The sequence below is a fragment of the Corvus kubaryi genome, unplaced genomic scaffold (genome assembly GCF_017639235.1).
Source record: "Corvus kubaryi isolate FWS band 111438036 unplaced genomic scaffold, C.kubaryi_AGA036_p1.0 split1-131, whole genome shotgun sequence".
Taxonomy (NCBI): domain Eukaryota; kingdom Metazoa; phylum Chordata; class Aves; order Passeriformes; family Corvidae; genus Corvus; species Corvus kubaryi.
In genome coordinates this window covers 20,015,717-20,039,043 of record NW_024582073.1, presented here as the reverse complement: position 1 = coordinate 20,039,043, position 23,327 = coordinate 20,015,717, and the positions used below count along the sequence as shown (strand labels likewise).

Sequence of the window (23,327 nt, the reverse complement as noted above, 5' to 3'; positions counted from 1 at the left end):
ATCATGACTAAAAGTAGCTACAGCCAGGTTTAATTTATTTGGACGCCTACATGGACGTTATAGATGTTAAAGTACATTATGTAAAGTACATTATGTTACACTTCTTTTTAGTTTCATACAACGGAAAAGATTTCCCAGTTAAACTAGACAGTAGACCAAAGCTATTAGTTGGCATAATTAATAGCCAGTATTGAATTTCTATTTTGTCATTGTTAGTGCCCCAAGGCAAAATTCTGGCAAATTAAAAAGTAGTCATTAAAACCACTCTATTGTTGTCTTTCATATACTGTAAAAATTAGATGTCTAATTAGGCAAAGACAATGAGAACAGTCTACTCAAATGTTAATGTAATTCAGTTTTATTTGCTGGATTTTAAAATAAAACTTCTACTGCTTAACTTAGTTAGATACAATATTCATATCACTTTTATGTTACTTCCAGATTATTACTCTAAGACAACATTGAACATTTTCTGCTCACAGTTCTCAGAAATACTTTCTGATGTGATGTTCCTTTTTATCTTTCATCTATCGATGTGTAATGAAAAACTGAAATAATGAACAGTTTGTCTAAACACGTGGCTTGTAACTCTTTGCAGTATCTTTTCTAGTGCTTACAGGGTGTTACTGTGTTGTGTTTGTCTCACAGATTTACAGAATGGAACAAGAAGAGCATCAGCTGAAGAATGAGATGCAAGATGCAAAAGACCAGAATGAGCTGTTAGAATTCAGAGTGCTAGAGCTTGAAGTAAGAGATTCTCTCTGTTGCAAACTCTCAAATGGAGCAGAAATTATGTTTGAACCCAAGCTGAAATTCCTGTAAAGATTACTGATGTCTGGTGCATGTTTAAGGGAAGTCGCTTAGGTATCTATTTTTTAAATGTTGTATCTTGGGATAATGAAATTGATGCCACTGCCTTAATGTTTTGGAGAGAATGCTCACTAATGTTTATAAAGATGTAATATAGCTAATATAAATCGCATATAGTTTGGTTTTCATCTAATAAAATATTTTGTTTTGCAATATTTTGCCTTTTTTATTTGTTTCATTTCCATAACTGCTCCTTTCCTGCATGTAAAATCACTCGGTATGTATGCTACAGCCTTGGCTGGCATTGATTAAATTAACACACCTTCTCACATCTTGCATGCAGTGATCTGACTAAAGATCTGACACATCCATCACATCAATGTATAACTGATTTAAATCACATTGATTTAAGATTGACAACATTCATATGAAGTAAATTTATCTTAAAAAGAACACATTTTGGTAACAGCTTCCAAAGAATTCCTCTTAATTTAAATCCATTTTCTCATGGTTTAAAGTGGTCAGGGACTGGAAATAATTGGCTTCAGTCAATGAAAAATGAGAAAAAAACCAAACCTCTGGCAATGTCAAAAAAAAGTGGTGAAGCACAAATACAACTTCTGTATGTGAAACTAATATGTTGCCTATAGCAAACATATTCTATATTTTACATAAATGAAATAAGTAAAAGTATTTGTTATTAACACTTGGAACATGTAGCTTGTGATTACAGTAAAAAGCAATGGTTCTCATCCCCTCACAACCTGGGCTCATGTTGAATTTAGTAACACTAAAGTAGCTGTGTGTGATGCACAGTTGTCACATGGTCGTATTGCCTGATGACACATTGTTCAGTTTCAAAGATCACCAGCATTCCCAACACTGCTTAGAATAAACTCTTCAAGAAACCTGTCATTGTCACTCCTCCATTTTTATCACCCAGCACGTTTCACCAAATATCTTGGCATGTGTAACTTCTCTGATAAAGATGAAAATGTCATGTCTTCCTGTTATGTGGATGTTCTTTTTGTCTGACATTTCTTAATCTTTTTTTCATCCTTTATCAACCATATGTTTTGATGTCGTAGCACATTATATTCAAAATGATGAATTTAGACTATTAGAATTTCAGTAGATGTTCAGAAAAATAAATATCCTTTCTAATACATATCTTTATATTTTATTAAATAACTGTAAAGTAAAATATAGAACAATTTAGCATTTGAATTGGCAGTTGCACTAGAAACTGCTTCCTAAAGTGTGGGTGTTCTTCGAAGTAAAACTATCCAAAAAAGATTTCATAGGAAACTAACAAATATTCTTCAATACATCCTTCATGAATGTATTTTTCACATGGAAGAATCACATCAAAAAGAGCTCGGTGTGTCATGTCAAGTTTTGTCATGTGCCAAAGCTTAGAAAACTTCTTTCACAGAATAACAATGGAAGTATTTTTGTGTGATTGCAAGAAAAGACTTTTTCCTTAGTAGACAAGCATGTAGACACAAATGTGACTGACAATGCAATGCTTTAGGAAAACCATTAATTCTTCTGGTAATCAGGACAGTATTTTTTAGAGCAGTTAAGTTATTTCAGTTGAAAATTAGGTAAAGTATAAAACACAATCATTTATTTATCAATTAAAGCAAGCAAGTTTAGGTGAGTTGAATGCAATAGCAACTGATGAATTTTTAACAGTATCTAAAATCCTAACTGAATTTTGATAAGAATTAAAGTTCTGGTTTTGGTTTACAACAGCTAAGTCATTATTTAAGCCCATTTCAGAATTAGACTCTTGATGTAAATATTATCTAAAATAAAACCTCTGAAGGGGAAAAATGCATAGACTATGGAGATTTTTTTTTCTCTCTCTACATTGTAGTTTCAAATTAAGTTTAAACTAGTTAATGAACAAGATTTGCCATGCTTTGTAACTTGCTTAAGTGAATGGATGCAGCCTGCCTGCCGTATCAATTAAAGCACCTCTTTTGTGATTTAGAAAATGGAGTGATACATGGATGGTCATAGGAACTAAAATATTTGTAGTAGTGCTCTCTCTCAGTGAGAAAATGAAAGCTCATGTTGCCACAGTGTCCCCTTGTAATATGGAGATGAAATCTGGTGTTTCTTGCTCATGTTCTCATGGCCAGAGAGAATTCAGAGTAAGACCCAGTGCCCTGGTTGCCCAGAGCCTTCAGTCCAGTCATTTTTCACAGGCACATTAATATTTAATTTAGGTAAAATTGCTTGTTTATTATTTTATGTTGTTTCTGCCTTCAGAATAAATAATAGGTTGGTATTTTGAAGAAATGCATGGAAGTCATGTACATGGACTAGATAAGTTTTAGATATACTATAGCTTTAGATAAAAGGAAGTTCATAATTTTTCGTTTTGGCACAAAGAACATCGTAACTGTAGAACAGTGCTGCCTTTCAGCATATTCTGACATCCTGGGTTGTGCAGTGAATATGAATGGAGATTTTAAATGCTCTAATAGGAAGAGACTGTAGAATAAACAAGGAGCAGGCACGCAGGTTTAATTATAGTGAGAAAATCTTCAATAATACTATTTCATTATGGAGTTCAGGTTTTTTTTTCTGCAGATTCTTCTTTCTGAATTGTTTTATTGTTCCATGAAAAAAAAAGTAGTTAAATAAGGTTATAATCAACATAAAAACCTTCAGAGTGTTTTAGGGCTGCAGTCAATTAGGGCCACTGTTGCAAGGGTTCTGCAGCTGGGGAGCATCAGGTAACTTTGCAGAAACTGTGTGCATGGAATCAGTTGGCAGCTAACACTATTTTTGTATTTAGCCAAAATTCTTCAAATATGGTAAAAGTAATAGGAAATACCATAGATTTGGAGTGGGAACAGGAATCTGCCTTTTTAATGTAGAAGTATGTTTTGTAAAGGTGGGGAATAAATGTCAATGTATAATCACAAATGTTGTTTCTAAACAAATCTTTCCTCAGGAGAGAGAACGAAGATCGCCAGCATTTAATCTTCATATAACCACCTTCCCTGAAAACAATGGAAGTGCACTTCAACTGTTCTGCCATCAGGAAGGAATAAAGGTATATGCAGAGCACTACAAACAGTTGGATGGCTAGGAACCTTTTTTGAATGACCAATCTAGTATCCAGACAAATGGTTTGCCACTTGCAGGAAGAAAATGTGAAAAAATAAATTTAGTAAGAAAATATATTTTTAACTGGGGAAACGGTTTCATAAGAATATATTCTGGTCATCTGTCAGGAGTTCCTCAGTGAAACTGAAGGCTGGTCAATCAAGATAATTTACATTCGGTCTAGGGAGGAATGTGGATGTTGATGTGATTGTCAGGCTTGCTGCAGTACATGGTTTGTGATATTAAATGTCTTCATCTTAGTTCCAAAATACGACATTCAGTTCTTATTTTACATCCCAATTTAGTGAAACCTTTTGTTTGTTGAATGAATATGCTTATTTGCCAAGGACGAGGGCCTTGAAGCACGAGTTGCCTGATCCAAAACTCATTCAGTTAGGTGGAACTCTTGTAGAACAAGAACAAGATAAACATCAGAATCTCCCTTGATGAGCTTCTGATACAAGGAGGCAAGAATTACTCTTTTCACTCCTGTTCCCCCACAAACAGGCTATTTATGCAACTTGATTTTCATGCTAGTTCACTTAAGATTGAATTCAGACTTGTGTTGTCAGTAATGTTGCACAACAGGCCAGGGTAACTTTTCTACAAGTAACTAAAGCATAATCTCAGAGCCACTCACTAGTGATTTATGGTCATATTTTTAGTTGTGCTTACAAGTCCTCTTATAGGAGGCTTGTTGCTATTCAGTTCTTTAATGAGCACAGTACGATCTCTAGAGGAAATAAACTGAAATTGTTGGCTGCATATATTTAGGAAGCTGCCTAGTTAAGGGATGATTCTCACCTAGAGATTTGGTTGGATACTTATCCCTCAAACCACACCAAGAGTCATCCATTAGCATATTACCTACAAATAGAGGCAGATCTGCTTTTAGCTTATCTGTTTTTCTAATCTGCATGTTGGCTGTAGCAGGTACAGTGTACCAGAATCCATAATTCCTATTTTTTTCCATTGTCATCTGGGATATGCTTTAACAGGTGGGTGCTTTTCAATCTGCCTTTCAGTTTGTTTACCTGAAAGGTGGGGCAGTCACCTAATATGGGCAGAGTGAAATAGTTGACCTTTTATCTGTTTTCAGTGTTTTTCAAAATTACTAGCCATCAGTAGCAATTGTAGATTCCAGCATGATGCAAAATCTGATTTGGCTTCTGATTCTTCCTTTATGTGTCATATGGAAATAAATTAATTAGAATGATTATTTCTGGCTCAATAGATGCAAGTACTTTCATGTCTTAGTAAATTCCATTCTTCCCTAGTGTTACTGGTGGGGTAAAGAAGTTAGCGGGTAGCCTTTGGGAACACCCCTGAAGTTTTTGGGGAAGGAGGGAGGGAACTTCTCAGGATAGAACAACTTGAACACAATACATGGCCCTGTGCCATGTGGGCCTTTTCTAAGTGCTGAATATGAGTAGAAGTAGAGGCTGGCAGCATTTAACAAGGCTCTTTTGCTTTATGTATGTGTATTAAGCATTTTGGACTAACACAAATTGGTCTGTTCCCATGTTCTCAAGGCTTCCTGCCTTCAAATAGCGTGGCTGCATACAAGCTGTCAGTGGAAATGGTCCCTGGTCCATGTTAACTTGCAGACCAAACTTGGGATAGTTCAGGAGAATGTGATTACTACTGGTTAAACAGTTCCATGACCCTTTCCAACAACTTTTTAAACTTAAATAGAGTTCTGGGGCCAAGGAGCGGACCCTTGAACAGTGTTAAATACAGACATCATGTGATTTTTATCAGGAAAAGGTTCTTCACCCAGAGTGTGGTTGGGCACTGGAACAGGCTCCCCAGCACAGTGGTCACAGCACCAAGCCTGACAGAGTTCAGTAAGTGTTTGGACACTGCTCTCAGGCATATGGTGTGACTCCTGGGAATGATGATGTACAGGGCCAGGAGTTGGACTCAATGATCCTGATGCATCCCTTCCAACTCAGCATATTCTATGATCCTGTGATTCCATGAATTTATTCCTCTCTCTTTTGAATCAGAGGAGTGGTTTTCTGTATTTCAGTGGCTGAGCCTTAATAAGGATGGGCTGTTTGGTTAGTTATCTGAGAGCTGAGTGGCAGCAAAATGTGGCTTTCTAATCAGAAAGATGACTATGAGCTAATAATATTTGGAGGAGCATGTTCAGCCCACTGTGCACATTCCCTTCTGCCACTGTAAGGCTAATTTGAATCTCCGCAGTTTTGTGGAGAAATAAGAAGCAAAGAAAGAAAATAAAAAGCAAGCCACCCAGCAAACCTTCTTAGCAATTATTTGTCATGCTCTCTGTCCTTTTAACTTCTGTAGCTTGATGTGGTTGATGGTCCACTCCAAACAAACAAAAAAAAGTTTTTTAAGCTCTTTATCTTTACGACTTTTAAGCCTGTTTATCAGTTTTAATCTTTCCTCTATGCACATTAGCCAGATGATGTGTGAATGATACAGGGACATTCTGCCCTCGTGCACAGACATCCAGGTTGCTTGTCATAATTGAGAGTGATTTTTGGTTTTGTCTTTGAAAGTATCAGTAACCCTTTTGTAATTGTGATGCAAAACTAATGTTTCACTTATTTACATTTGAAGTCTTTTAGGATGCAGAAGTGGATAAAGGATACATAAAATGTAGCATACAAAAACTGTTTCTCACCTATTTCATAAAAAGTAAGTGTTGAACATCTTTTTCAGGACGTGAATATATCTGAGCTTATGAAGAAGCTAGATATTCTTGGAGATAATGGGGTAACAATTTTTTACTTTTAAATGTACCTTCAGTTTCATGGTTAATTTAAAGCATTTTTTTCCCCACAGCAAATACTGACGTCCAAGACAATGCACAGGATGATTTTTATATGCCTGTATTTTTATGAAAAATATGAATGGTTAGGAAATGCTTTTACAACATGAAATATTTTAGTTAAACTGGTGGTTGTGCAAGGTGTATTTTTTTAAGGTAGGATTTGGTCTTGACTGTATGACATGGAAAAAAAGTACTGTAATAGGCAAAGTGAAAAGATACAAACCAGAGGTCAAAGCCAGACCAAGTTGCTTGTGAATTATCCCTCCTGAGTAGTAATAGTAGCACCTTCTGCTGTGAAGGCTATCACGGCCAGGAGTGGATTTTCTGGGAGAAGGGCAAGGATAACTGTCTCCCCTTTTTCCTCTTTATTGCTAAATACAATGTAAAATCTTGGTCGCATATTTGGGGCACAAACATCTGGGGAACTGAGTCCAGATTATAGCTAGGTTTAACAGATTGATGTCTTTATAATACTACTTTAAAGTTCTAGATTTGCATGTTATGTTGCAAGTCCTGTGGAGGTTTCTATGATACTTACTCTTCGCATTGTTTTCTTTAATTGGAAGTCTGAAGTGCATGAAGGGGAGATTCACTTGCTTAGTCCAGTGAACTGGCAAAAATAGGAAAAGAATTGCAAAATCCCTGACTGAAACCACTTAATTTTCATTGAATGATCTGTTTCATTGAATGATCTGTTGAAAGTGTTGTGGGGCTGGTATGCTGAAATAGAGTAGAACTAAGCACCCTTGGTTTAACTTTCAATACTTTCAGTCATGGGATCCTATTTGGTCACGTCTACAATCCTAAATGTTATAACTGATCTATTTTTTAAAGTATGGTTAAAACTTGCTGCTTGTGTTAAAGGATGAATTTTTAATCCAATTTAAAATGCATCTTTTTGTGTTTTAGAATTTGAGAAATGAAGAGCAGGTTGCAATAATCCAAGCTGGGACTGTGCTTTCCCTCTGTGAAAAGGTAGCATTCAATAAATATTTTTCTCTGCTAAAAACTGACCATGTCTTCTAAGATAGCTCATAACTTTGCCAGGGAAGCACGGCTTTTCTGTTCAGGTCATCTGAATTGGAGCATGTATTCATCCTTACATGAATGTTGGGATTGTGGTGTCTTGAGGTAAAGCCAAACTTAAGAAAGAAACCCAGTTTAAAAATAAAAACATGTTTTGGAAATATTCCCTTGGCATAAAATCCACTTAACACAAGAGACTTAATTCACAGAATTGCTGGTGTCCTCAGTGCTCTGGGAAGAGATGTAAGGTGCCCATGGTCCCTCTTGGGCTCATTTTTGTGGATGACTGAAAAAGCTCACAGTAGTCAGTGGTCCTTTCCTCTGTAAATCAGTGGATGTAGAGAAAAAAGTAGTTTGCACAAGATAAGTAATCAATCAGGTCACTCATTTCTGTATGGCTAGTTCTTTACTGCCAGAGAGTATTATCTGTATATGAATAAGGGTGACATTTAGAGCTAAGAAAGACTTGCATATTTCTCTGAAGAAGATCTGTGCATCCTTTTCATGTGTTTCTATTAAATCTTTCCTGATGTATTGTTGAAATTCAGAATCAGATATTTTAAATTAAAATTTGAGCAATTTTAATAATTGCTTTAATTGATATAATTTTGATAATCTACTTACCTAAATACATTAAAGTAAATAATCTACATTAGGTAATTTAATAATCATTAATTTGAGTAATTGCTATAAGCAAAATAAAAATGGGGAAAAGAGCTAAAATCCCTATGGTTTTCACTGTGTTGTGGCATTAAAAGAGAAGGTGATGATTTTAGCACTTTACATCCAAAAAAGGAAAGTGGAAGAACCCTACTATAAAAGGCTAAGATATAGCATCCTAAAAATACATGGTTGTGTCTCCTGTGCCCCTTGGTTCCAGAAAGGCTAACAGGCGTAGAAAGATCAAAATAAACATTTCGTTTTGCGTATTGTTTGCATACCTTCAAAAAAATTGGACCTGTAATTTTTGCAAACAGCCCTTCACTTGATTGAGGGTAGCTGTGAGAGATGCTCAGGATTTCCCATTTCCATTGATTTCAAAGGTTCAGAATGCTCACAGTCTTGCTGAAAATCAGTGGTGAGGCTTTCCTTAGGAATATCTTCAGCTTGTCACTGTTGAAATGAAGAAAATGAAGATGGTGAAAATAGAATCTCTGGGCAATATGGTGTTCCTGTTAATTTTTTTCTGTAGAAAGCTAACCTGCTAAAGAGATAAAACAAATTTCTGTTTTCATTCATCAGTCTCTTAAAGTGGAAGGTTCAAAATGATGAAGTAATGAATTCACATTTTGTTTGTTTGTAAACGTCTATTTGAAATTTCCTATCCAGATCTTTAGGGAAAAAGCTAGTATGTCATTAATTCCTTTGAGTCTGAGCCCTAGTGAATTCACCAAAACACTAAATTAAAGGAGTTGATGTACAATGGTTACCGAAAGATTTCAAGCAGATATGAGTAGTCCAGTGTTAATAAACAAGGTATTTGAGGAAAGGGATAATTACCAGTGGCAAAGCTGTGGTTGGTTTGAATGGGAGCTGGTGCTGCAAAAAGAAGCATTAGTCTAAAATCTGCTCTCTGTAAGCTAGTCATGGGCCCTTATTGTAGACCAATAGGGAAATGAAATGAAACAATTCAGAACTGACCATTCCCATCCATTCCAATGAACTTAAATTGAAACACTAATATAATCCTGGTGATGGTTAGTAATTAAGCAAGAACCTTGTATCCATGCATTTAGCTATTATGATGTGTAATTTTTACTTTTGGAATGCAATGGCTGTTGTTCATTCTGATTGTTTTGAATGTCACCATAATGATAAGGGATTCATAGTAGCAACAAGAGCTTCCACCTGTCTGTCTGTCTGTTTTATTTTTCCCTCTACATTACCAAAGTTTTACAAGGGAGCCTCTTCCCATAATGAGTGCGGCAAACCATGCAAAATTAAGTGCTGAGTTTTCTATCTTGTCTTTTGTTTAAATTGCCCTCTGGAAAAATGCAGGACTGGAGGCCTGAAGTCAGATGATGGTTTCACAAATCAGGCCAACAGGCATTTGAGTAAGAAACAATCAGGTTGATTTTGCATTCTTGACCCAAACCTATGTTGTTTCTTGAGCTTTACAGGGGAAAACCCCATTTAATTTACTGTAGGAAAGCAACCTCCACTCGTTAGTCTTCAGTGTGTCTCTGCAGTCCTCCATTCTGCCTGTGCTCTCACAACCTCTTTATTCATTCAGAGTGAATAGATAGCATGGGGAGGAGCATATGCCTGGAAGTGTTGGCAACAAACTTGCAAAATGTTTGGTAGAAACTTTTTCAAAAGTTCTGTTCCTTTTCTATTTTTTCCTCTTCACACTGCTGTAGTGGTTGAAACAGATAGAGGGAACAGAAGCTGCACTGACACAGAAGATGTTAGACCTGGAGAATGAAAAGGTAAGGAACAATAGCTAAAAGTATAATTCATTTAGCTAAAACTCATCTCAAGGGAATGTGTATATATTTCATCCCAGGCTGGTTTGCTGCCTTTCTCTGGTTAACGGAGATGGCTTCATGGTAAAATCAGCAAGTGGTTTCTAGAATAATCTGTTGTTTGTATTCTTTGGGGTGAGACGGAACTTCCAAATCTATATAGAATGAAAATAGCAAAATATATACAAATTAGGGCCCAAAGGTGTAACTGCAGAGCACATTAACCAAACAGTGTGAAACTGTCTTTGTGCTTTCTTTGTGTATTAATTTTTTGGGCAGCAGCAGCATCTTTTTAGTCTTGGGGTCATGCTAGTAGAATTGGCAAGGGTATTTCTTTGCTCTCTGGTACTCAGCTTCTGGACAAGCTGTCAAGACCTCTTACTCCAGTTGACCTTTCTTGCCCCCTGGTCTTCGTGCCTAAAGACAGAATGTTTTCTCAAAAACATTCTTCTCTCTTGAAGAACAAACTGACCTTATTTTTCCACGTTGAACAATTTTAGAAGGAGTGCTTGGTTTTACTGTTTTACCATGCATGCTGTGCTTCACATCTTCAAATGGCTTTCCAAACGCTGATTAATCCTCACCACACCTTTTACAGGTAGATAAATAAGCAGCATTGCATTCATCCTAAAGAATAGGACAATGAGACAGGGAGGTTAAGTGATTTGCCCAGGGCCACTGAAGAAGTGTGTGTTTGAGCCACAAACAAAAAGAGAAGTGCTCAGACTGTGTTCTCTGTTGAGTGTAACCTGTCATACTGATTGTACTTTAACATAGATAAGATACTTTCCATGTGTAGTATTTCTTTATTTTTAACTCTTGTTTTGGAAAAATACAAAGGCTTGGGGAAAGGAAAGTGCCCACAAATACTAGATTCTTTTGTAAAAAGCACTGGAAAAAAAATAGGGTGTTTATGACTTGATATGTTATCTTCCCCCTTATTATCTGTGATGTTTTCAAGCCTTACTGAGGACAGCCCTTGCATCTATTTGTTTAGCACAGCAATCTGGGAATCTGCATCCCTAATGATTGACTCAATGAGTTGCAAAATTATATTCTAGCATGAGACTTTTAGAAAGACGGCACTGGTTTAGTCATCCTTGAAACGCATGTTGAGAGTCTGAGGTCCTATTCTTGTTTCCTTCCCTTTTGCTTTTTGTGGGCAGCTTTTACTATCCCTTTTGGAGACGTAACATGATCAGGGCAACTGCATTGCTATTCTGGGGTCTGGTGGTAGCTCTGACCCACTTTATAGTCTCAGACAAATCAATCTACCTCTGTGGTGTCAGACACCTGTAAGAAAGTCAGGACCAGGCCTGTCCTTTGCTGTGCAGTCACAGTGCATGGTGGTGTTTCATCCTGTACCTCAGCCTTGCAGTTTCTGTAACCCATCCATGTCAGAAAACATGCCACCTGGGTAGTCAAGGTGGGATTCAGCTGCATAAACATGGTGTCTAATGCCATATCACATTCTCCAGAGTTCTGAACTCAGAGGTCTGAACTCAGAGTTCTGGAGATGTCCACAAAGGGCTGAGAAATAGGTCCTACAGGACTTGTTGGAGGCCCTTTCCCTTCAGGACCAGTAGCATATTTAGAATATGTTGGAGCAGCAGATTCTGAAATGGCTATCATAGCAATAGATGCCTATCTGTTGTCAACCAAATTCCAGCCCCAAGATCACGGCCTGACTTAAACTTTGGGTTTGCCTTCAGTACTAATGAATAGGTAATTAAAAGAACTCCAAGTTTACAAAATAAATTAATAATAAATATTATACTTCTTATACAGAGAACAAGTAGCACCTTGTTCCACTGAATTGTCTAATACTGGTCTTACATGTTGCTACAGTCACCAGTTCTACACTGAAAACTGACAGAAAAGTTGTCAGAAGTCCACATATATGTCTGAAGGCAAAATTTGGCCGAATAAGTGACTTTGAGGCAATCCCATATCCAGTAAAACTAACCAGAACAGCAATGTTTGAATTTTTTAATACTGTTAATAAAAGCTGCAATTAGTGATCTTAAGAACCCTATGTATTTAATTTGGCATTTATTCTATAGGTTGAGGAAATGCAAAAGTTTGTTGATTAGAAGAAAGAATGATGGAAAATATTAAATGCAGTCTAAGAGCTTTTCTGCTTTCTAGTCTAGTACTAATTCTTTTGTGTGTGAAAACCTGTTTTGAAAGAAAAGCTAATTAAATTAAGTAACTATTTTATGTTCTATGTACTATCATGGAACCTGGTCTAGGGGAAGGTGTCCCTGCCCATGGCGGGGGGGTTGGATCTAAATAATCTTTGGGGTCCCTTCCAACCCAAACCATTCTATGATTCAAAACACTCTAAAAGCTTGATTAATCAGACAACCATTTGAATGTCCACTACTTGCTTGAAACATCATGTTTTGGATACTGAGTTCCGCTGAAATCCCAGTCTGTGGGGTTTATATATAATAACTGTGAAAGCTGAGGAGTTTGATTTTTAAGAACAAAAGTAAACAATCCCTGTAAATCTTTGGTATTTTGAAAACTTCTCCAGCTCTTCAGCTAGTCACTCAACCTCTCTGGGCATCACTTCACCTGTTTGGCCTTCTGCCTGCACAAGCTGAGGACCAAGTTGTTACTTCAGCTCCAGTAACACGTCACGGGATGGTGCTGCAGAATCCAGCTGTGGCCCTGCCTGTTCGGGTTTCCTCCCTAGAAGAGCAGATCAGACAACAGAAATTAGGGCTTTCCCCATGCAAGGGGGATGCATGGGATATTTTCATAAAGTGCCCTCTCTTGTGTTTCTCTTTTCCCTCCCTTGGCCTGCCCTGTGCAAGTTACAGCTATTGGACCAATGCATGTACATCACCTTTTGCTGCTTTGTGCACATCTATCAGGTCCAGGCAGGTTTGTACTCTGGTGTAGAGGTCAATGCTTTCTAGGTACTTGTTAATGTGATACACATATTTGAAGTGTTAATATTGTAAATTCGGTATTCCAAATATCATTAAGATGAACATGGTCATTTGCTGTAGGTTTTCTTTTGCTTTCAAGTGGAAAGCTTGCATAAAAATGATGGCATTTATGATTCTTTATGAATTAGGATAAAGAACAAACGCTCCCTTGTTTTTATTATTGCTCAGGACCTGTTCAGTAAACAGAAGGGTTATTTAGAGGAAGAACTCGACTACAGGAAGCAAGCTCTGGACCAGGCATACATGGTAGGAAAAGAACAGTCATTAAACTTTCTGTTCGAACAGATTTGATAAAATGCAGGTTTGGTTTTTTCCTTTTAATTACAAATAGGGCTCTTTTTTACCTTATATTTTTTTTTTCTGCCAGACAAGAAATCAACTATTTCTTAAACAAAAATTTAGGAAATGGATTGTAGTACTTACAAGTGTAACATTTTTGCATTGCATTTTTTATTCTGTGAGATGCAAACATCTTGTTGATACATCTGGAATGAGAAAAGCTGGTTTATGTATGAACAAAACCATGACTGGTAAAATACATCAGAAATTACTTCAGAACTTTTCCAGTATTTTTTTCCTGAAGCATTTGTAAGTATTACTGCTGCTAACCTATCTTAAATCAGGAATGCCTGTTCTTCCTATGCGATTCCTTCCTGTGCAATCCTATCCAACCTTACCCTTCCTGGTTTTCAAAAGGTAACCTGCGACCCTGCCTTTTCTCAGGATAAACAACAGCTAGGAATTACCCAGGAATTGGTAAAACTGCACACACAACTTTGCTAATAGTGAGACTTCGGGAAATGACCTGAAGCACTATTTATACATTGTAAATGTTTCTTATGTGGAAAATGCTTTCAGAGAAGAAGCAAGGTCTAGTGCTCAGAGCCGGTAACAGAGATAAAAACAAGCAGGCACTATTTCTAGCACTGTGACCTTGGGCAAGCCATTTAACCTCTCTGTGCAGCTGTTTATGCATCACTAATATGGATGGAATTACCTACCTCACAAAGGTGTTATGAGGGCCAAAGGGATGTGGTCAGATGCTCTTGATCCAAATATTGTTAGTCTGGATGCTGGTTTTTGATAGGATCATACTAAACCCAGTAATCAGGGAAACACTGCCATGATTCTGTTCTTTTGGGAGTATAGTTCCCCATGTGAATGTGAAGTTCTCCTGTGTTCTCTGCTTTTCAAAGTACTCCAGTTTTGGTCAGTACATGAGGATCACGTTAGGAATCTGGCAGGCAGCAGGAGACGGATGAGGGATTAGTGTATACAAGTGTTCCTCCCTTCATTGCTTATGGCAAATTGGAACTAAGCCTAGTCAGTACATAGACTGTGAGCCATGGGTGTCAGGTCACTAGGACCAGAGAGAGGGAAAGCAAGATTTCTGTTCACTGTTTTTCCTTTGGTTTTTTTATTTTATAGGATGGTTTAACAATTCAGTTGCAGTAGAAGGAAATCTGTTTTAATTAAATTTGTAATGTTCAGCATCAGGATTTGGAGTTCTATCAGGTATTGAATGCAGACTTATCTTCTGAATCTTTCTTATACTGGAAGAATCAATCATTTGGTAGAACAGGACCCATCTCCCGGGTGTCAATCCATGCCGGGAGGATGCGTGCACTCTGTGTGGAATGCTTCTCACTGCTCACGCTTGCTGCTTTCTGTCTACCTGTCTGTGTCCATCCTGCCCTCCTGCCTTAGCCTTTGCTTGCCAGCCTTCTCCTCTAGCTGTTGGTGGGTCGTTTGCTTGCTGGATTCAAACGTCAGCCTGTCTGTGTGTGATTTGGGTTGCACTAGAAAATCCAGGAGCTGGAAGCCACCCTGTATAATGCCCTGCAGCAGGACCCAGGCAGGCGGGCGAGCGAGTCGCTGACGGAAGCCCAGCGGGAGGATTTGCGAGCGGCGGTGGAGAAGGTGCGGCGGCAGATCCTGAGGCAGAGCCGTGAGTTTGACAGCCAGATCTTGCACGAGCGGATGGAGCTGCTGCAGCAGGCCCAGCAGGTAATCCCGGTTCTCTCTCCTCCCCCTTGGTGTTGGTGTTACCTCTGTGGTTGCCGCCACTGCCCGTATGACAGCATCGCTTCACCCTCACCTCGTGGAGTTCTGTTCAGTCTGGTCTCTGTACAGCTCCCGTGCCAAGGAGCCGTGTGGTGTCAGGACCTGGTTGCGCTGGGCATGGTGCACACAGAACAAGTCACTGTCTCACCACAAGGTCCTGTTGCACAACCTTTCATGTGTGAGCAACCACACAGTCTTCCACAGGACTCCAAGGGGAGCTTGTTGCAAGTTTAAGGCCTAAATTAGAAAAAGTCAGAATGGAAGGTTATTAGAGTGTAACACTGTGGAAGGAGGAAGGGAAGAAACAGTCGTTACAGGAGTCCAAGTTTTTTATTTTTTCCCCCTTTTTATTTATTTTAGCTATTTATGAACTCTTTTAAATAAAATAAAAAAGATGAAGTCCCAGGAAATCTTTTAGGAGGCCATTTACAAGCTTTCACACCTTTAAATTCATTCAGAAAAGCCTCGTCTGTCCAAACTGCTTTCTTAAGCACAATTTTTGACAGCTTGAATTTGGCAAGGTCCTGGCCTATAGAGGTGTGATAATTATTTAGTATTGGTAGCATTGCTAGTGTTTCTGTGCAAATAGTCAGTGAAAGAAGAGAGCTGCATGTCTCAGGGTGTTAATTACTACAGCAGAAATAATTGTTTCCAAGGATTTTGGTTCTCCTTCATAGTAGACTCTGGAAGTTGCAGGCAGATGTCTTAGAACTTGAGTACTGCATGGCTACTTTCTGTGCAAGTCTGAAATCACATACTGTAAATGCTATGCAGATGTGTCCAGAACACTGTTGCTATTTCAGGTGCCTGACTAAGGTGCTGGGGCAAGAACTGCTTTTAGTTTAGTCCAAGCCTCTCTCTGTTCAGGTTGGCTTTGTAGATGAATATAGAGGAAACTGATGTAATGTGACCCAACACTGTTGTGATCATCTCCTGTCATCCTGCAATGGTGGGAAGTGCTTATGGTGGCAGTGAGCTCTGAGCTCCAGGAAGTCTTCTGTCTCTACTCCTTGACTCTGTTCCATTGGTTTGGAATTTGGAACATTGAGAGCAGGAGATGAACTTGTTTAATGACCTATTTTTAGTCATCAGCAATGGTGCACAGAAAACTGGAGAAGGCAGGTACCAGCTGGCACTAAAAGTGTCAGAAAGAGACAGTAGAGTAAATATATTAAATTTGGTAAATAAGGATGGAGCCAGATGCTATTAGTTTAATATTATTAGTGTAGCTGAAAATTAGTGAGAATGGAGTTTTTTTGCTAGCCTCTTATGCAGTCCAATTTCCCAGCCAGACTGTTGGTGTTTTACTCAGAACAATAACACAGTGCTTTTCAGTTGGGTAAATATTGTTTGTCAATGACATTTAATGGGTATGAATGACATTGTGTGTTGAGTAATGCCTCACCTAAATAATTGACAATTTCAGATTTTAACATCAGACTAGATATAGGTTGGTCCTTTGCTTTCACCAGGAATGTGGTTTGACGCTGTTTGAAGGACTGCTATTGGATAGAGCCTTTTTGTGGCCCTTGTTAGAGTATATTTTCAGGGGACCTGGGCAGAGCTTCTAAGTTGAGCTCATGTAACAGTGGCAAATAGAAAGGAAAAAATAGGAGTAGATTTGTAAAGTGAAACAGTTGTTCCAGAGGACTAAAAATCCATATTTTGTACATATCTGGGATTTAATTTAGATTTTGTTCCAATTTATTCCATGGCCTGCTTGCTATCAATTAGAGCACTTTATATGCACATCTGGAGCACATCTTTTAGTCCAGTTCATGTATTCACAGACTGCTTCACAACATAAGGTTGAACATGATGAGTGCATAGGAAAACAAAAATGCTAGCATAAACATAGCTTCGTTAGCCATGGATGTTTATGTACCTGTCTCCAGATCCGTTTTATAGCATGTCATTAGAGTTTTGTGTTGTGCCCATCTCATTAGACATGCTAGTGTTACAGCCCTGCAGGACATGTTAAACTGAATTCCACTGCTTAATAAGCAGCTAAGTATTCTAGTCATCTATTTTTAACACACACACATGCATGCCCGCTCCCCACACACATACCCTATTAAACAGGGAAAACAAAGACAAAGATGCTAGTTAATTTGCCTGGTATATTGGAGGGCTAATTCTCACTGGATTACTGTCATCTCACTAGCAAATGACAGAAGCTGAATGTTACACAAATGAAACCATATTTGTGCTGGCAGAATCCTAATGAATGGATAAAACTGCACTAAGTACATCCCTTTCCTCATATATTTATGTCCGGGAGAAGTTTTGCTGACATTGTGACATCAGCAAACACCCATTGCACTTTGTTCTGGCAAAACTGTGGTCTAGACCTGGTCGTATTTTACAGTCTGCAGTGCCTCTACAGTGTGTGCAACACTTCTTCTTCCTCTGCTGGAGTGGAGGTTACAGAGAATGATAGGACAACAGGATGGACCTGCAAGGCTTCATACAGAGTCTCCTTTCTGCAAACACTTTCAAACTTCCCCTGAAACGGAAACCATGTACTAAAGACTCCAAATTCTATGAAACTTGGGAAGTTCAATCACTTCTAGAAGGCCTGTTTCTTTGCTTCCATTACCTTCTGGTCTGCCTGATACAAGGGCTTCAAAAGAGCAACTCTGCTTATATGGCAGGCTGGCAACAATCTTCTCAGAGTTTCTTTTCAGAGTTTCTGTATCAGACACAGAGTGGGGGTTCAAGGAGATCTGATGATGATGAAGGAGTTCTCACCTTCTGCCTGTAAATGCTCCTGACCATACATGCAGGGTGCAGAAGTGGTAAGGCATGTGGTGAATGCTGTAGGTCGGTATGCAGGGTTTCATTATAGATTAATTGCTTCATGCAGGGACTTTGAGGATTTAGCTTGTGAGGTGCTGGTTTTACAGAGCTGGTAAATGTCCTTCCTGGGGAATGACTGTCTGGAAGGGACAGGGATGGGCATAAGGAAATGGGTAAATTGTTGCCCAGGTGTGAGCTTGTGCTGCTTTATGTGTTCTTCTTTGTCCAGATACAAAGCTTGAGTTCTTAGCCACTGGGTATTAACTTTGTTCCAGTGAAATAAATATATTTTAGGATGTTAGGCTCTGTATTACATTGGTAGATCTGTTCTTCTTGGGCGTATATAGCCTTACATCATTATTGTTCATTAGTGTATAAATGGAACCATTCATGTATAACCATTGTTCATTAAGGAAACCAGGCCTCTGTGGAGCCAAATTAGACAGACTGTGAGATTAGATCTGCTTGCTAAGGCACACAACACTTTTATTAAACCCAGAGTGCAACATGCAGGTCTGGGGGACAGATCCTCAGCTGAAGCATGTTGGCAGTACTCCCTTTAAGTCAGAGAGAGTGCTCTGATTTACACCATCCTCTCTGTTTGGAGGAGGTAAAACATGTTAATTAAAAATCTGTCATGAGCAGCTTGTGATATTTGCTTCCAACAACAGGGCATGTGCAGTTCAACTGCCACTCCTGCGGATATTGCCATCAAAAAAGTCTCATTGTGCTACACTGCTATTACAACCTTTTGTAAATCAGTGTCTGGTTTATTTTTAGCAGGACTTCATTTAAAAGTAACAAGTGTGCTCTAGTCAGTGCAGTGGCATGACTTCTGTGCTTTTTTTGAAAATATGAAGGTCATTAGCAGTCTCTGTTGAGAAGGGTTATTTTTTATGTATATATTTAAAGTCATTTCTAGAGGGAGAGAAAAATGTGTTGTGTAGCTATAAAATCCATCTCTGGGAAAAGAGAGAACAGAGAAATATGAAGTGTTTCTGAAGTAGTGGTGTCAGCTTCCTAATTAAACAAACTCAAAAAACAAAAAAACAAACACCAAAATGCCCCAAATAAAAAAAACAACAGCAGCCCAAAAAATACTAATACAGAAAATCCACACAGCATCATGGTTAGTTCACCTTAATATATTGTAATCATCTTGTCTTCTAAAACTTGTAAATATTTAAATGTCAATTACACCTTATATAAATCAAACAAAACCCAAAATACATTCCTGTTGGTTTTACTGTAGCTGCTTCTGGAGTATGAAACTGGGGAAATTCATCAGGAGCAGGCTTTAAATTAGGATTGATTTATTCAAATTGCACTGTTGGCAGTATTCAAACATGAAGAAAATCTATAATAGAAATATAATTTATTCTGATTTCATCTGAAGTTATTTTAAATCCAAAAAGAAGATAGAAAATCTTTGAAGGATAACAGATTGGCACACAGTTCCAAAAATGGTTGCTGCCAGTCAGAAGGTATATGAAAGGCAGATTTTATTAATGTAGTCCAATAATTTCCCAGAGCAGTCTTACCTTTGTATAAAATTGTAAAAAAAAAATAAAAATAAAAGATATGTTAGGTCATTGTGTCATCAAAAAGTGTGAAACGTTTTTTTTTCCCTAAGTTGCACTGTAGTACCATACTAAACTGAGTGTTTTATTCTAACTTGAGTTAGAATGTTCTTGTGTGAAGCTCAGTTTTACAGAGTAAAAGAAATCATTTCTTCTAGACCTGAATATAAGACATCTATGGACTTCTGAAGTCGTCCAATTCCAGCTTTAAATAGTTGGAATATAGCTGTAAAAATTTTAACTATGGTTTCTTGAAGCTAGGGCATCTACTCCCATGACCAGATTGTATTATTCATCAGTAATAAGAGCAGAAATTACCACTTTATTTGCATGTTTTACTAGAAGAAGGCAAAGCTTTAGGACAGAGCAAGTACTGGCCTCCATGTGTCACTGCCATAGAGAAGGATTCACTGTGGGTGCGATGCCTTGGGCACTGCTTTTCATGGACACTGAGGAAAAGTCAGAAGCATCGATGTCTTTTTTTATCCTGAAATGTCAAAATATCCCTTGAAACTGAGAAACAACAAACTAATTTTCTTCACTAAGTTTCTTAGTTCTTTTTCTGACCAGCAGTTTTTTTCTGAGGGCACAGTTCTTCTGGCTTAAGGGCCAAACAAAGCTATGGCAAGTGCCATTGCTCCATGAGTTCTTCTTGCTCTTTTGTATATGGACAACTTTTCCATATACAAGGAGAGTAGCTTGTGTGCAACCATAGGGTTGGATGTCACCATATCTATATGGTCATACTGGCTCAGCCATTTATAACATATATTTGTTTGGCGAGGGGGGCTGTTGGTGTTTGTTTCTCACCCAAGGAGAATTATTAAGGCTTAATGGTTGACTGGGAAGGCTTTTGGGGGAGGGAGACAGGGAGGGAGGATGCTGTGCTCAGTGTACCTCATTGATAGGCATAAGAAGGTGTTGTCTTAAATCTGCCCTCTTTGGCACAATGCTTTGTGACAGAGAACACAAGTTAAAGACAACTCCTCCTCTGCCATGTTGCCTTGTGCCAGAGAGCCTGGCTCAGTCAAAAACTCACAGCTGTGTCACACAGTTTAGAAATCAGGTAGAAGTGTTACTATGAACCTTCCTCTAATAATAATTGGGGAGGCTCAGATTATTTTTCCTCTGAATCTACATAGATTTAATGGTGTAATGTTTTTATTTTGAATCTGAAGTGTTAAGGTGGTGGCTGTTTGCATACAATAGGAGGAGGGGTACATAGAGCAACCACTGATTTTTCTTTTTTTTTTTTTTTTTGCAGTTACTGATGCTTGCTTAGTATTAATGTTCTGTACTTTTTTGTTCAAAGCGTAATAGATTACTGTTGATAATGCAATTTTTGTATTCATGAATCACTCTTAAAAGCATCTGATACCACAGCTGTATAACTGTCATCAATATTCATCAAGGCCATCATGACTAGGCTAATCATGGTTGACCTGTGATATTGATTTGCCATGCAGGAGTGAACATGGAGTCTTTCACGGCATTATTGCTGCTATAATGACAATATCACAATAAACTTCTGTAATTTCCCACAGCTGACATGCATGGCAGATGAGAGTTAATTTTAGTAATTCCTGTATGTTCATCTTACAGTGTTTTCTTGTGTACGTTTTCTTTATAAAGTCTTCAACTGTGTCTGCTCTGCATATTGCCTTAATAATGCTACTTGTCTGAATAAGTCATGATAGCAGTACTGCTGTAATACCTAAAAAATGTATCTGAAAGGTCTGCTCTCTTTGTCCTAAACAAGGAATGATTGAGGTTCTACTCAAAGTAAGAGCAACTCTGTGCCTTGCAATAATATTAGCATCAAGAAAACTCTATCTGAAATTTGAATGCTGAAATCCTCTCATCTGAAATCCTGTTTCTTAGAAAAAGCCAGTGGGAGCTGAGGAAAGGCAAGCCTAAAAAAGAAAGTGTGTGAAGTTTGTTACAGAAATTAAGGATAAGTGTATTTTCATATGCACAATGCATACATATATCATTATAATTACCTACATGGGAATTTGCTGTTTAAATATCTGAATGTAAAATAATCTAAATTTAATTATAAATAAATATTACATTATGCTTCTGGTTTTGTTTTTTTTCTGCCTGATAATGTGTCTAGGCTGTCACAGAGTCAGTTTTAAGATGTTGAATGTGTTTTGTCTTCTCAGCTCACATAGACTTAGCATAGCCATTCTATGTAAATATAAATATAGTATGGCTTAAATTAGTTTTTCCCTAATTAAAAGCAATAGGACTGTTGGTATTCTTCTATTAGATATCAGTTTATGTTGTTGCATAAATTAAAAGATTCTCAGTGTTAAAAAAGATGAATCAAATTTACTAATAAATATTACATACATATAGTAATTTGTATCAGATCATAACAGTTATTTGGGCCTGAGTGCATTTATAAAATTCACTGGTTTACTACTACAAATATGACTAAATACATATGCTGAGAAATGCATCAGTGCAGCTGCTAAAAGGTTCATTCTCCTCAGAAGGTCAAATAAAGAAATTAAAAATGCATAATAAAGATCAAAAAGAACAATTCTCCTACGTCAGTACCTATTAATTGGATAATAATGGTTGAGACTTCAGAACACAGAAAAGAATGAAATTTTTACCTGCTGTGCAAACAAAAATCATGATGAGAACCAGAGGGGTACAGTATTATCCAAAATGATCTATTATTATCATAGTCAACTGGCTGAAATGTACATTAAGTTTTTATTCATAAAATAAAATAAGATGTCAACAAAACCAGCTTAAGCTGATGCTGTTGCAGTGGCATTTTTTTTTCCTTATGACCATTATGCAAAATCACATTCTAGGAATATGGGATTAAAGGGAACATTTGGATTTCTGAATAAACACCCCTTCCAGTAGCAGATCCAAGAGCTTCGGTAATGCATATGACAATTGCCTATGCAAATTGTATTGTTAAAACACGACAGGCTTTTAAACAGCTGTTAAAATGCATTAGATTTCAAAAAGCCCAAGAAAATAATGTGTTTATCCATCACTTTAGTGATTTGAATAGTAGCTAAAGGCAAGTCAGTTTATATTCATCTTAGTTTAAATTTATACATGTAACACAGTTATGCTGTTCACACTACTAAAGATCCTACATACCTGTGTCTTAACAGTGATGAGAATCTTCTTAAAATAATGATATAATGAAGCAATATTGATTCTTCCCTCTGTCAGATTGATAAAATATTCCCCATGCTAAATTTTGCTGCAGAATGAGGTACTTTCTTGATCATAAGATGGCTTCAGAGATTCAAAACATGGTTCATGTCAGATATAGTCTGTCCACAGTGCCTGTCCTGTGAATGTACATTAACCTGAACCTTTCCAACATTTCAGGGCCAGGCTCTAAGCAGCTTAGCAAATCCTTCTTTGTCTGCTTTGTGCTAAAATTATCAAATTGTTTTCTTGGATTTGCTGGTGAATGTAAATCCAATAAGAGCGTGTCACAGGAACTGTTAAGGTGATTTCTAACGCCCCTGATTAGTACATTCCTGTGTTTTCATGAGTACAGTAGCATGGCAGAGAGCATATTGTGCAGCTAGATGAATTGATCTTCATGGTGTTGCTGTCTGTAAAACAGTACATTCATATGGATGGGCTCTTTACTTACTTATTTAGGGAACAGGAACATCAGTTCTACAGTTTGACACCTAAATGA

The 23,327-nt window shown here is 37.7% G+C and overlaps 1 protein-coding gene and 1 long non-coding RNA gene across 14 annotated transcripts in view; one reads left to right on the top strand and one right to left on the bottom strand.

Annotated features, from left to right (window-relative positions):
• Window positions 1-23,327, top strand: part of JAKMIP1 (janus kinase and microtubule interacting protein 1) — a 228,814-nt gene that overhangs the window by 106,265 nt on the left and 99,222 nt on the right. For 6 of the 11 annotated variants that reach the window (XM_042053540.1, XM_042053538.1, XM_042053539.1 and 3 more), the window contains 7 exons: window positions 649-747; window positions 3,782-3,883; window positions 6,628-6,681; window positions 7,649-7,714; window positions 10,126-10,194; window positions 13,359-13,436; window positions 14,994-15,503. In XM_042053540.1, the coding sequence (XP_041909474.1) occupies window positions 649-747; window positions 3,782-3,883; window positions 6,628-6,681; window positions 7,649-7,714; window positions 10,126-10,194; window positions 13,359-13,436; window positions 14,994-15,488 (963 nt within the window). In that variant the 3' untranslated portion in view covers window positions 15,489-15,503. Of the gene's footprint in view, window positions 1-648; window positions 748-3,781; window positions 3,884-6,627; window positions 6,682-7,648; window positions 7,715-10,125; window positions 10,195-13,358; window positions 13,437-14,993; window positions 15,504-17,622; window positions 21,716-23,327 lie in introns of those variants that run through there. The other 5 variants (XM_042053543.1, XM_042053544.1, XM_042053546.1 and 2 more) reach the window with 4 other exon arrangements.
• On the bottom strand, window positions 19-23,009 carry LOC121676687. Of its 3 annotated transcripts, XR_006020535.1 has the most exons (7): window positions 22,769-23,009; window positions 14,192-15,491; window positions 13,614-13,675; window positions 12,811-12,927; window positions 10,703-10,857; window positions 8,707-8,878; window positions 19-8,086 (listed from the first exon to the last, which is right to left on the bottom strand). It is a non-coding gene; the product is annotated as an uncharacterized LOC121676687 (long non-coding RNA). The 3 variants fall into 3 exon arrangements; XR_006020533.1 differs by lacking the exon at window positions 13,614-13,675 and having other exon boundaries at window positions 22,769-23,005; XR_006020534.1 differs by lacking the exons at window positions 10,703-10,857; window positions 13,614-13,675 and having other exon boundaries at window positions 22,769-23,003.